Raw genomic sequence first — 12,872 nt, 5'->3', positions numbered from 1 at the left:
TGCTCACAGTGCATCCTTTAGCTGGAAAACATATCCACGGTACAGCCCGTGCCTGTCCTCTGCCAACTGTTGGCCATCTCAAGGGCGGGAGGAGCCAATGGGCACCACCATGCCAGCGCTCATTACTGCTACAATATCACAGTTTTATTCCTGTTTTTCTCTACCAATTTCTAGCAAATGTGGATCTACAATTAGCATGAAAAGCCAATTTGCACTGAAATGAATCAAGGCAATACATACCGCCACCTGGGCAGAGTCGAGGAACTGGAGGCCAAAGTAATCTGTTTCCACGAGGTCCAAATGGTACACGATCTGATCAAACAAATCCTGACCCTTGGCATGTTTCTGGAAGACAAGCGAGTAGACTAAAATTTAGGAGGCAACACCTGGGCCAAACGCCTCTCTAGACTGCATAGACATAAACACAAATTAAAAAATTTACTCTCACTGTATGTGCAATACAAACACATGATTTAGGAAATTCAAATGCAATATAAGAATATAGATAGCATAAAGTTTAAAAACCTGAATAACCACTGTTAGCTCCTGCTAGTTCCTTCTTGGGAAAAAAAAAAGACTTCTGAAAGGCTGCCCACAAATGATGGTTAAACATTACTAAAATCAGACTTTCTTGAGGCAAGCTAGGACGGGCTCTACTGTAGGACAGCAGTACCTGGGCTGCCCCTCGAGGCAGGTGGTCTTGGGAATCTGTTCATTCTTTGATTTTTGGCTCTTTCCCCTTGACACAGGATATGAAGTCACACCCAGGAAAAATTCAACGAGCTGTTGGAGGACACAGGATGTCCAGCCCAGCTCAAGCTCCAGGTCCATTCCAGGGTTCTGTGTGGTACACACTTGGGGCAAGAGCACAGGAAAGAGGGCAAAGGCAGGAGCAATTAAGTCTTGCCTCTGCCGCATAGGAGCAGGTGTGACCCTGAAAAATCATTTTTCCTTAGGCTTCTACTCTTGCTCTTATGAAAGGCCCAATCATGCCTACCTCCCTACCATTCTTTGAGAATGAGGAGATTCCCAATAACAAATTGTTGCAGGACTGAAGTCTAGTATTTACCCCAGAAGAATATAAGACTATTCCCAGATAAAAACCACAACACTGCACACACACTTAAACCCAAGTGTCGTAACAGCAAAGGAAGCAAACAGTAACATCAGAGGGTGACTAGGGAACCCACTCCCTACCTCGAAAATTAGTGAGCAGGTCTGCACAGATCCTGCCCTTAACTGTAGCAATGAATAACTGAAGAGTAGATGGTAGCAAATATAAACATGTCCTCAACATGGCCCAGAAACCTACATACAAGAGTTAGAACTTGCAGAGTTTCAGCATAGCACAGTGCTCCATGACTTAGGACTAGGTTATAAGTTCTTACATATGACACCAAAAGAACAAACAACAGCAGCAACAACAGCAACAACAAAAAGCAAAATGTCAAACCTCTGTTCTTCTAAGGATGCCAAACAAGTCAGAAAGTATAAAGATAGCTCAGAATGAGAAATAATATTTTTTCAAATCCTGTACTCATCAACACTCCTTATCTAGACTACAGAAACGCCTAGTGCAACTCAATAATAAAAAGGCAAATATTCGACTAGCAAATGGGCATAGGATATGTACAGTTCTCCCAGATACACAAATGGCCAAAGAAAATGTGGAAAAAAACACCAAGGTTGCTAGGGAAACAAACACAAATCACAACCACAATCTGATGTCACTCCACACGCACTAGGATGGTTAGATTACAAAAGATACAATAACAAATGCCAGAGAAAAAGGAACCTTCCACACACAGCCAATGGGAGTAGAAACTGTGCCTCCACTGTGGAAACAGCCCAGCGTCTCCTCAAATAAAAGACTCATACACTTGCAAAATCACCATAAGTGACACCTGCTGAGCATTTAAGCAAGTGAAATTAAACATCTGACCATGAGAAACTTGCAAATGAATACACATTAGCAGCCTTAACAAATCCAGAAGAGGAAACAACCGCAATGTCCATCAGCTGGTGTACAGATGAACAGAACACAGAATATGCACACCACAGAAGGTTATTTGGGTACACACACACAACCCACACTTCTCACACATGCTAACACATAGATTGACCTGGATGACACCTTGCTTACATGAATGAAGAAGGGTGCCATATACTACAGCTTGTATGACTCCTTGTCTAAGATTTGTCAATAGTAAACAAATATGTATAGACAGAATTTGGGTTACTGCTGCTTGGGGTTCCATGTTTGGGGGACGATAAGGGGAATAGGTTTGGTGGGAAGGGGAGCAGCTGTGTAGTGGCAAAAAAATGTTCTAAAATTGATCAGAGTGACAGATGGACAACTCCAAGAGATGGAACGAGTCCTCATCAGTTGGTCACTCCCCCAAATGCCACAACAGCCCAGAAGCTGCGGCAGGGAGTCAAGAATTCAACCCAGGTCACCCATATGAGTGACAGGAACCCTACTACTTGACTCATCAGTGCTGCCTCCCAGGGTTTGCATTGGCAGAAAAGGAGGAGTTAAGAGCTCGAGCAGGTGTTGAACTGCACCATATGGAATGTGACTGTTTTAACTACTGGGATCAAATGCCTGGCCTACAATAACGATGAATCTCAAGAAAGCTATTAAAACTAGTAGAAGGGTGGGGTTTTTAATGTACTGGTTATAACAAAAGAAGAGTAATACAACTGCAATATCAACAGTTGGCAATTCCTAATGACTGGCAGTCTCTAAGCCTTGGGCCCCACTGGCTAACATCACAAAGGGAGACAACCAGCTATTGTGCACCTGCTGAGAACGCACACCACCCAAGTTCCAGCTTGCTCCCCACGCCTTTCCCTCCACAAGATCCAGCCTGTGGAAACTTTCAGCACCTCCTCGGGGAAGGATTCAGTTTCTTTCTTTAACAAACAGAATACAGGGAGAAGCAGTGTAGGCCACACCTAGAAGATAGAAGACTGAAGATTAAAAGGATATTCTCTCTCAAAGAAAATGAAACTGCAATGTAGGGAGGCATAAGTGGGAAACACAAGAGTCAGGAAGTGATGAGAGGAAAGGAAGTCACTGCTCATGGGAAGAGGACACCCTGGCTGGCCACCAGGGAAAGAGGTGGAGGTTTTCTTTTTAAAGATTTATTTATTGTTATTGGAAAGGCAGATCAGATTTACAGAAAGCAGAGAAAGATCTTCCACTGGCTGGCTCACTCCCCAAGTGACCGCAACGGCTGGAGTTGAGCCAATCTGAAGCCAGGAGCTTCTTCCAGTTCTCCCACATGGGGATAGGGTTCCAAGGCTTTGGACCATCTCAACTGTTTTCCCAAGCCACAAGTAGCAGCTTGATGAGAAGTGGAGCAGCAGGACACAAACCATCACCCATATAGGATCCCAGCAGTTGCAGGGTAAGGATTTAACCACTGACCCATCATGCTGGGCCTGTGGTGGCTGCTTTCTAGGAAAAGGTGGACATGTAATAGCCATGACAAAAATAAAAACCATGCAATCCTTACAGCCTTCCTGGAAAGACTCCTCTTTCAAATATACACATGAAAAGGCAAAGTGACACAGAGACAGAGACAGAGAGAGACCTTCCATCCGCTGGTTCACTGCCTAATTGGCCACAACAGCCAGGTCTGGGCCAGGCTGAAGCCAGGAGCCAGGAACTCCATACAGGTTTCACACGTGAGTGGCACCTAAGTACTTGAGCCAGGGCCTGCCGGTGCCTCAGCATGGAGCTGGATGAGAGGCGGAGCAGCCAGTAGTTGTATCAGTGCTCATATAGGATGCTGGCCACATAGGCAGTGGCTTTACCCATGGCTTTACCATGCCAGACCCTGAAAATACTCCAACTAAGGCAATAATTCAACACAGGCAGAGGACTGGAAGTGCAGGGAGGGTCTCCACGATACAGTCAACTTGAGAAAGAGGCAGGGAAACAAAACTGTCCAGCCCAGCCATGGGAAGTCAGAACCAGCCCATCAACTGTTCAGATGCCTGCTTGGCCATAATAAAAGGTGACCAGAAAGACAAGACTGAATTAAGGGATATTTCTGTGACAGTACTAGGTAAGCAGCCTATAAAGGAGTAAGTCAGCTGTGACACCACCACCATAAAACATACAAGCATCATGTTTGTGGACTGCTTGATAAAAATGGGATATAAAGAGAAAAATAGCTGTATTAGGATTGGAAAATTAATGGGCATGCTTTCCCTCCCACAATCTTCAGATATCATAGAATAAGTACAATTTTTTTTTAATCACCATTCTGGCACCATTTCTCTGGATGTATTTTTCCTCCCCAGCATGGCGGCCCTATGTTACACCATCCTCACAGCACCACAGCTTCATTAGTGAGTGTCCTAGTGGGTCCAAACTAGTTAAGTGAGGCATTCGCAGCACGATGTGGTAGGACGAATTGGGTGAGAAGGAGCAAGACACCTGTGCTCCAGTCCCAGATGGAACTCTAACCAGGACCTTAGACAACTCATAATTCTCCCAAATTCCCATCACCGCCTCGTACTTGCATCTCCAGCTGCCAATCTGCTGCTGTGCTCTGAACGCACACTGTCACCAAAGCTCCACGGCCCCAGTGCGGCCTGCTTCCTACCTGCATCCTTCTACGTTGGTCTCAGCTTCCAGGTAGTCATTTCATCACTCACAGGGCATTAAACCGAATTGAAGGAAGAGGGCCCAGGATTAAGTGGCTGTCTAGATCCTTCCAATTCTTTCTCTTGAGCCTTTCGAGTATGACTCAGTGCAGAAGGGGCACAAGTAGAAAAGGACCCTTCCTCTGGCAGCAAGTTCCTTCTCCCATTAGAGACCTCAGAAGGATTCAGAGATTGTATGAGGCAAGGTGGGGGAGATGCGGGGGGAGAGGACAGAAAACATCATCTCTACTCCCTGTTAGCATTTTAAACACGTCTGTGATTTCTCTTACGTGTACACACACATACGGGTAAGTAAGGTCTTTGGTTTTTTTTTACTCATTATTGTCATTTTATCTGAAGCAAGTGGGAAAGAGATAGAGGAAGATTTTCCATTTGCTATCTCACTCCTGAATGCCCTAACACCAGGGGAGGACCAGGCAAAAGCTGGGATTCTGGAAGCAGGGCTTTCCACACAGGTGGTCAGGGACCCAACTATGTGAGCCATCAGTGTTGTCGCCGAAGCTTCACTCAGAAGTGAAGCTGGGACTTGAATTCTAGCATTTCAATATGGGTTGCAGGCATTCTCAGTGGGGTCTTTACCTAAGGCCTCTCTCCAAGATTTTCTTCAATACAAAACTAGTAAAATTACATTGGGATATTTAAAAAGAAAATGCGTACTACAAAAAACTGCATGAATTTCAAAACTTTTTCATAAAATAAAAACATCTTTTTAAAAAAGTTTTATTTATTTGTATTTAAAAGGCAAAGCTAAGCAGAGGTGGAAGGGGGAGAAGGGGAGAGAGAAATCTTCCATCCACTGATTCACTCCCCAAATGCTGCAACAATTCGAAGCCAAGAACCAAGAGCTTTTTCTGGGTCACCCTCATATACGCAGGGGCTCAAGGACTTGGGCCATCCTTTGCTACTTTCTCAGGCCAGACACAAATAACTGGATTGGAAGTGCAGCAGCTGGGACTGAAATCAATGCCCACATGAGACTGCAGAAGCATAGGTAGAGGCTTAACTTACTATACCACTGAGCCAGCCCATAAACATATCTTTTAATTCCATTTTTCTGCAAACTTTTTGCAGCCCTTTGATAAAGGCAAGAATGTTTAAAATAGAGGCCTCCATATGTAACATTTTAGGATGAAGATGGCAGCTTCAAGGTCTCTAGTTTCATTTTTCCTGGCCTGCAATGTCCACTCTTTAATTTTTACTTTGAATTTTGAATTTTATGATATAATTCTGTGCAGTCTAGGATCCCTCCTCCCAAATTCTCATCCTCCGACTCATTTTCCCTATATTGTTACAATAAAATAGTCCCTCATAAGGAGTTCTAATTCCATCAGTCCATTATTTACGTGTGCTCTGACATTGCAGGTACAGACAATGTCAGACAGTCTAGCGTCCCATTGTCTAGACATGTACAACAGTTTCAATGGGAGTCCATCTTTGATTTGGAAGTAGGGATGCATATTGCAATGTATCTTAACATCTGGATGTGGTAATCTCTATTACTCCATCACTGTATATTCCCTTAAATGAGAAGCCATAAAATAAGGTCAACAACAGGTATGAAGTTAAAACAACAGCAACAAAAATTAGACCACCACGGAGTCAAAAAAAATGCACCACTGAATAACTAACACATGGGTGATGAAAAGAAAAGACAAAAGCCTAACTTGCGTGATGGTTTTCTTTTATCACAGAGAATATATGGTATTTGTCCTTTTGGGATTCACTTATTTCACTGAGCATAATAGTCTCTAGTTGGGACCATCTAGTTGCAAATGGTATGAGTTCATTCTTTTAATGGCTGAGTAATATTCCATGGAGTAGATGTACCAAAGTTTCTCTATCCACTCCTTTTTGGACGGGCATCTGAGTTGTTTCCATGTCTTTGCTATTGTAGACTGTGCTGCTGTAAATACAGGATTACAGATCCCCTTCTCATATGCAGTTTTCAATTCTTTTGGGTATATTCCTAGTAGCAGGAGAGCTGGGTCACATGGCAAGTTTATTTGCAATTCTCTAAGCACTCTCCATACTGATTTCCATAGTGGTTGTACCTGCCTACTTCCCCACCAGCAGCGAAGAAGGGCTCCTTTCTCCCCACGTCCACACCAGCAGGTGTTGTTAGTAGAGTTCTGAATGTAGGCCAGTCTCACTAGAGTTAGATGGAAGTTCAATGTGGTTTTCATTTGTATCTCCCTGACGGCTAGGGAGCCTGAGCATCTTTTCATATGTCTACTAGCCATTTGAGCCTGTTCTTTTGAAAAACGTCTGTTCATTTCCTTTGCCCATTTTTCACAGGGTTGGCTTCTTCCTCTTCTTCTTATTTTTTAATTGTCCCTGGGTTTCTGAAGTTCTTTGTAAACCCTGGATATTAGCCCCTATCACTTGTGTAGTGTGCAAAAATTTTCTCCCATTCTGTTGGTTGGTTGCTTCTTCACTTTGTTAATTGTTTCCTTTGCTGTACAGAAGATTTTAGTTTGATGTGGTCCCATTTGTTCATTTTGGCTTTGATTGCCTGTACTTTTGGCGTCTTTTCTAAGAAGTCTTTTCTTGTTCCTACTTCTTGGAGAGTGCTTCCTATGTTTCCCTTCAGTAGTTGGATGGTTTCTGGGTATAGATTTAGGTTCTTGAACTATTTAGGGCTGATATATATATATATGTTATATATATATATTATATATACATATATTTTTTATTGGAAAGTCAGATATACAGAGAGGAGGAGAGACAGAGAGGAAGATTTTCCGATCACTGTTTCACTCCCCAAGTGGCTGCAACAGCTGGAGCTGTGCGGCTCCGAAGCCAGGAGCCTGGAGCCTCTTCCACGTCTCCTACATAGGTGCAGGGTCCCAAGGCTTTGGGTTGTTCATGATTGCTCTCCCAGGCCACAAGCAGGGAGCTAGATGGGAAGCAGGGCCACCAGGATTAGAACTGGCACCCGTATGAGATCCTGGCATGTTCAAGGTGAGGACTTTAGCCATTAGGCTACCACACCGGACCCTAGAACTAATTTTTGTATAATGTGACAGGTGCAGGTCTTGCTTCTTAATTCTGCAAGTGTTATCCAGTTGTCCCAACAGCATTTGCTGAACAGATCAAGCTTTTTCCCTGGGTTGTTTTCAGTTTTCTTGTCAATTAGTTGGTTATCTATGTGTGGGCTCCCTTCTGGTGTTTCTATTCTGTTCATTTGATCTTCTTCTCTGTTTCTGTATCAGTACAAGCCTGTTTTGATGACCACTGCTCTGTAATATGTCTTGAGGTCTGGAATTGTGATTCCTAGAGTTTGATTTTTTATTCTTCAGGTTAGTTTTGGCTACTCATGATCTCTTGTGTTACAAGATGAACTTTTGTATCTTTTTTTCTATTTCTAAGAAGAATGTTGTTGGGAGTTTGATTGGGATTGTGTTAAATCTGTATATTGCTTTTGGTAATATGGTCATTTTGATGATGTTGATCCTGCCAATCCAGTAACATGGTAAGTTTCTCCATTTTTCAATGTCTTCTTCCATTTCCTTTTAAAATGTTTTATAATTTTTATCATAGAGGTCTTCCACATATTTAGTTAGCTTAGTTCCTAGGTATTTAAGACTCCTCTCTGCTATTTTAAAGGGAACTGTACTTACAATTTCTTTCTCAGCCATGGAAGGGAATATGTAGCCAAGAAAGCTATATTCTGGGTGGCCACACAAAAGCCCTCACTGCAGGCAGACGTCACTTCACAAGTAGCAGGCTTAAAAATGAGGATACGTTCATTAAAATCTTTTCAAATTAATTATTCCATGCACAGGTGCTGAGGGTGCTGTACTGTTCTTCCAAGGCCATTTACCTAAACACCATTTTGTTGCTAAAATGTGAGGTGCTGAGATAGGCTACAACAGGAGGTAACTCAATGGTCTTGATTGGAAAGCTGTTCTTCGTTGCCTTATTCTTGACTCTGTCTCCTCCTCTGTGACAGATCCATGCATTCATCTACTCATTCATTCATTCGACAAGTATCTGCTACCTTTTTATCAAGTGCCAGCCAGCACCAGTGGTGCTGGCTTACAATTATGGGTTATAAGGGAAGGGGAGCTTTCTCCTCTCCTGGTAGGAAGCACCCAGCAAACAAGCACTTCTTGAGCAGCCAAGTTACCCAAAACAGCTTGAGACTCAAACCCAAGGATAGCAAAATCACTTTTTACCTTCTTGCTTCATTTTTTAAAATATCTAATTTATTTGAAAGGTAGGCTCACAGAGACCCACAGAGAGAAGAAGAGATCTTCCTATTCACTCCCAAAATAGTGCAACGGCTGAGGCTGAAGCCAAGAGCTTGGAGCTCCATCCAGGTCTCCCATGTGGGAGGCAGACACTCAAGCACCTGGACCATCTTCTGCTGCTTTCCCAGGAACATTATCAGACAGCTGGATTGGAAGAAGAGGAGGAGTAGCCAGAACGCAAACCAGTGCTCATACAGGACGCTGGTGTCAGACAGGGATTTAATCCACTGTGCCCCAGTGCAGCCCCCCACCCACCTTCACAGGCAGAGTTTATAGATATAAGGCTTTTCTAAGTCAGGACTAACATTCTGGAATCTATTTCCTAACATGTACAGTGAGCTGTCCCCAAGCAGAAGGCTGTAATGCAGCATGCTCTATCCCTGAGTCCTGGCTTTCCACCTTCTGTCTCCACACATCACTTTCACCCGGACCAGCAACCAGTGGCAGCTCCTTCTGGTTTGAAGGTATCCAAGTTCATTAAAACCATGCATAAAGGAAGAGCAGGCAGAGATCAACTAAAAGCCATGGACACTGTGCTGTCTCTACTGGCCGGCTGTCTAGTTTCCAATTTGCTTTCTCCCTGGTTCTGGCCAGGCTCCTGAAAAAGGGTGCTTCCTGAAGAGCTGACATCTTCACTGCATCCTGAAATACAACTATTTTCTTAGGTAAGATGCTGCTGGCAACATCACATTGCAACATGACTCAAGTGCAAAGCCAACAGGTCAAAATTGGAGAAGATAGAAGCCAACCTGCCTAAATTTCACTAAGTGTCAACAGTACCCCAGCTAAGCCGCAAAGGAGCAATCATTGTGTAAGTGTAACCACCCTACCGTGAGCTAAGCAGGGACACAGCAGAGCAGTAGAAGAGGTTTAAGAGCCATGCCCTCCATCCACCTGCTCCAAACCCATCCCATGACCCATTTCAGGAGGGCCTGCCCTTCCACCTCCACGACTCAGGAAGTATCTCCCCATACCAGCTAACAGTCTCAGGTGCTCCAGTGTCTCCTCTCTGTGTTTGCCAGGAGACAACACAGCCCCATCTCAGTCATGCTCAAAAGCAATCACCAGTGAAAGGAGTGCAGTGTCTTCATCTCATGTGGGGACTTGACAAAAGCAATACTGCCCAGTCTAACATGTTGTTCTTTTCTCCTCTCCCCTTGCCCTACATATAGCTGGGGCTCCAAACTATGGAATGCACTGTCCTCCAACGACAGCGTCCACGCTGTCACTCACAGCAGATTGCCACTCTGTGGGCTGGTGGGCATCCTTCTTGTGCCTAGGGTGCCTTCCACTCCTCTACTCAACCCTCAGATCTCACAGCAAAACAACCTCCAGTGTCAGTTTCAGCCAACAAACCCTCATTATTCTACACTGTCATGCTCACACTTGCTTCTCTGCTCTCTGAGATTCAATGAACGCAAACCAACAGCATTAGGAGATTTCTCAGTTCACACCACAATCTGCAGATGACCCATTTTTCAGACATTTGATGGTTCTGGTGCAGTTTCTTGTTAGGAATTCTCTACAGCTGGCCATCTGGGGTGCAGAACCCTGATACCACCCATCACCTCCTCTGTAATCCTTGCTTGCTTAATGTACAAATGGACATTAATGTTTGGGAAACCACATCTCCCTGTGGCCTCTCCTTATGGCTGATGAACACGCTATGCTTTCTGTACACAAAATGCTAATAAGTTCTTGTAAATAATTGTAGTGATGTTTTCTAAACCTAAGTGTAAGTTTTTGTATTCATCCTAGGTACACTGGCCCGCGATCGACTGTCAAAACTATTGCAATAGTATTTTAAAAGTTTCATGGAACATAGGACTTTGGTGCAAACAAAGAAAAAAAAAGCTATGCATATGCTGGGGGTGTCTTCTGAAAGTTTATGGAAAAAGCATAATCTAAAAAGGCATTATGGACTTTGACTTTTTTGCATCAAAATAAACTTATCTTTCAGTTCCATTTTCATGAATCTTCTGAAACACTTCTCTGTTGTTTCATGTGTTAGTTATTGATCCAAGTTTGCTAACATGGAGGTTATTTAGTGAGCAGGCTGGGGTTGGAAGAGATGACACTGGTAGTAACTTTCAAGCCCAATTACCAGCACACACAACTGCACCACACAGATTGGAAGCACAGCTCGACCACTTTCCTAGCAACATCACCATAACCCTAGGCACCTGGGGTCTTAGCTTCTTCATCATATAAGTGCTCTCCTCTGTTGTATGGACTTTGCTAAATCACTGTTAATTAAAATAGGGGCAAATGAGCGTGAAGGCAAACAGTGGTGTTCCATACAAAATTATTTCATCCAAACCAATTTGGTCACAGGGATAAAATTCTGCACACTGTCAAATGTTCAGTTAAAAAAAAATTAGGGAGGATGGGTATTTGGCCAGGCAGTTAAGAGGTTGGCTAAGACACCTGTGTCCCTTTACAGGAGTACTAGGGATGCACCCCCAGCTCCACACCAGACTCCAGCTTCTAGCTTGTGTGCACTCTGGGAAGTAGCCGGTGATGGCTCAAGTACTTGGGCTCCTATCACTCATGTGGGAGACTTAGACTGGGCTGCCAGGTGCCAGCCTTAGCCCCTTGGCAATTGCAGGCATCTGGGGACTGAACCAGCAAATAGTTTCATCTCTCTCTCCAAACGAGAAAGAGGAGGAGAAGCAGGGAAGTGGGAGGGAAAGAAAGATAGACCAGGCAATGTTTACAAAGAAAATCAAGGCACAGAACATATATAATCCCACTTGAATAAAAACTGTGGTTTGAAGATTTCTGTAAGCCCATACTGATACCCAGAAACCCATTCCTGCCTTTCCAAATCTGTACACACCCTGGTCAGCCATGGCCAGCTGGGACCATCTGTGGGCTTCCCGCTCAGTTTCCCAGAAGGCACACGCCCCACGGCTGCCTTCAGCATTTGTAGTAAGTTCTAATGTCATGGTTACTTGCCAGCTCTGCCCAGCCCAGCCCTCTCTCAGTAACTTCCATTTTCTAGGAGCCTTGGTAAGAAACTAGCCTCCCTCACTCTCACAACTCATTTCTCTAGATGACCTAGGGGTCTGTCCACACCCAACCTTTGTGGCCAATACTGCTAAGCCTTCATCCAAAAATTACTTAGCAAGTTATCCTGACATCTTATCTTGAGTGAGAAATGCCCTCTCAGCTCTCAGTAGGATTTGGTGGCTCAGAACTGACTGTAGTGGTGCATGACAAGTGCCCAGAGGCCATGGGATGGAGACCAGGCTGTCCAGGGTTGGAATTCCATCTCCTGACTGAGGAGCTGCCCTGAGCAGCTGCAGAATCAGGTTGCTATTGATTGCAAGGGGGCAGGATGAGGACTGGATTCAGTTCTCCTGGTTTTGGGGACAGCAAATTAAGCTGTCACTGGGGGTGCCTGCATCTCATATCAGAGTACCTGGGATCACATTCGGCCTCCACTTTCAATCCAGCTCCCTGGTAAGTGGCACCATGTAAGCAACAGATGATGAATGACTCAAGTCCTTAGGTTCCTGTGCCCATGTGAGAGACCCAGAGTCCCTGGCTCCTGACTTCCGCCTGGCCCAGCCCCAGCTGTTGTGGGTATTTGGCAAGTGAAGCAGCAGATTGCAGGCATCTCACTCTGTTTTTCTCTATCACTCTGCCTTTCAAATAAACAAACTTTAAAAAAAAAACAATAAATGGGTACTGTGCACATAAGAGTTTCAGTATATTCTCTGCATTTCATGTACTAAAAATCTCCATGATAAAACCCAGCCTCCTAAGCGCAAAGGTCTTGGGGACTGCAGGGTTTCGGCACCACATGTTCTGGGAAGAAGAGACTTGTAAGCACAGCGAAGATGGAAGTGCTGTGGGCTGCAGATAAGGAAAATCATTCCATGCCATTAACACTAATTTTCCTCCATGTCAGTGAAACAAGACACAATACACAGA

At 44.2% G+C, this 12,872-nt stretch overlaps 1 protein-coding gene across 5 annotated transcripts in view; it reads right to left on the bottom strand.

The window, feature by feature from the left end:
- Window positions 1-12,872, bottom strand: part of EPB41L4B (erythrocyte membrane protein band 4.1 like 4B) — a 128,985-nt gene that overhangs the window by 94,416 nt on the left and 21,697 nt on the right. For all 5 annotated transcript variants that reach the window (XM_040963530.1, XM_040963529.1, XM_040963531.1 and 2 more), the window contains exon 2: window positions 241-345. In XM_040963530.1, the coding sequence (XP_040819464.1) occupies window positions 241-345 (105 nt within the window). The remainder of the gene's footprint in view (window positions 1-240; window positions 346-12,872) is intronic.

This window comes from Ochotona curzoniae, unplaced genomic scaffold (genome assembly GCF_017591425.1).
Source record: "Ochotona curzoniae isolate NIBS_2020 unplaced genomic scaffold, NIBS_Ocur_1.0 scaffold_3208, whole genome shotgun sequence".
NCBI lineage: Eukaryota > Metazoa > Chordata > Mammalia > Lagomorpha > Ochotonidae > Ochotona > Ochotona curzoniae.
Note: the sequence above shows the minus strand (reverse complement) of the source record. Positions and strands in the feature narration are given on the sequence as shown.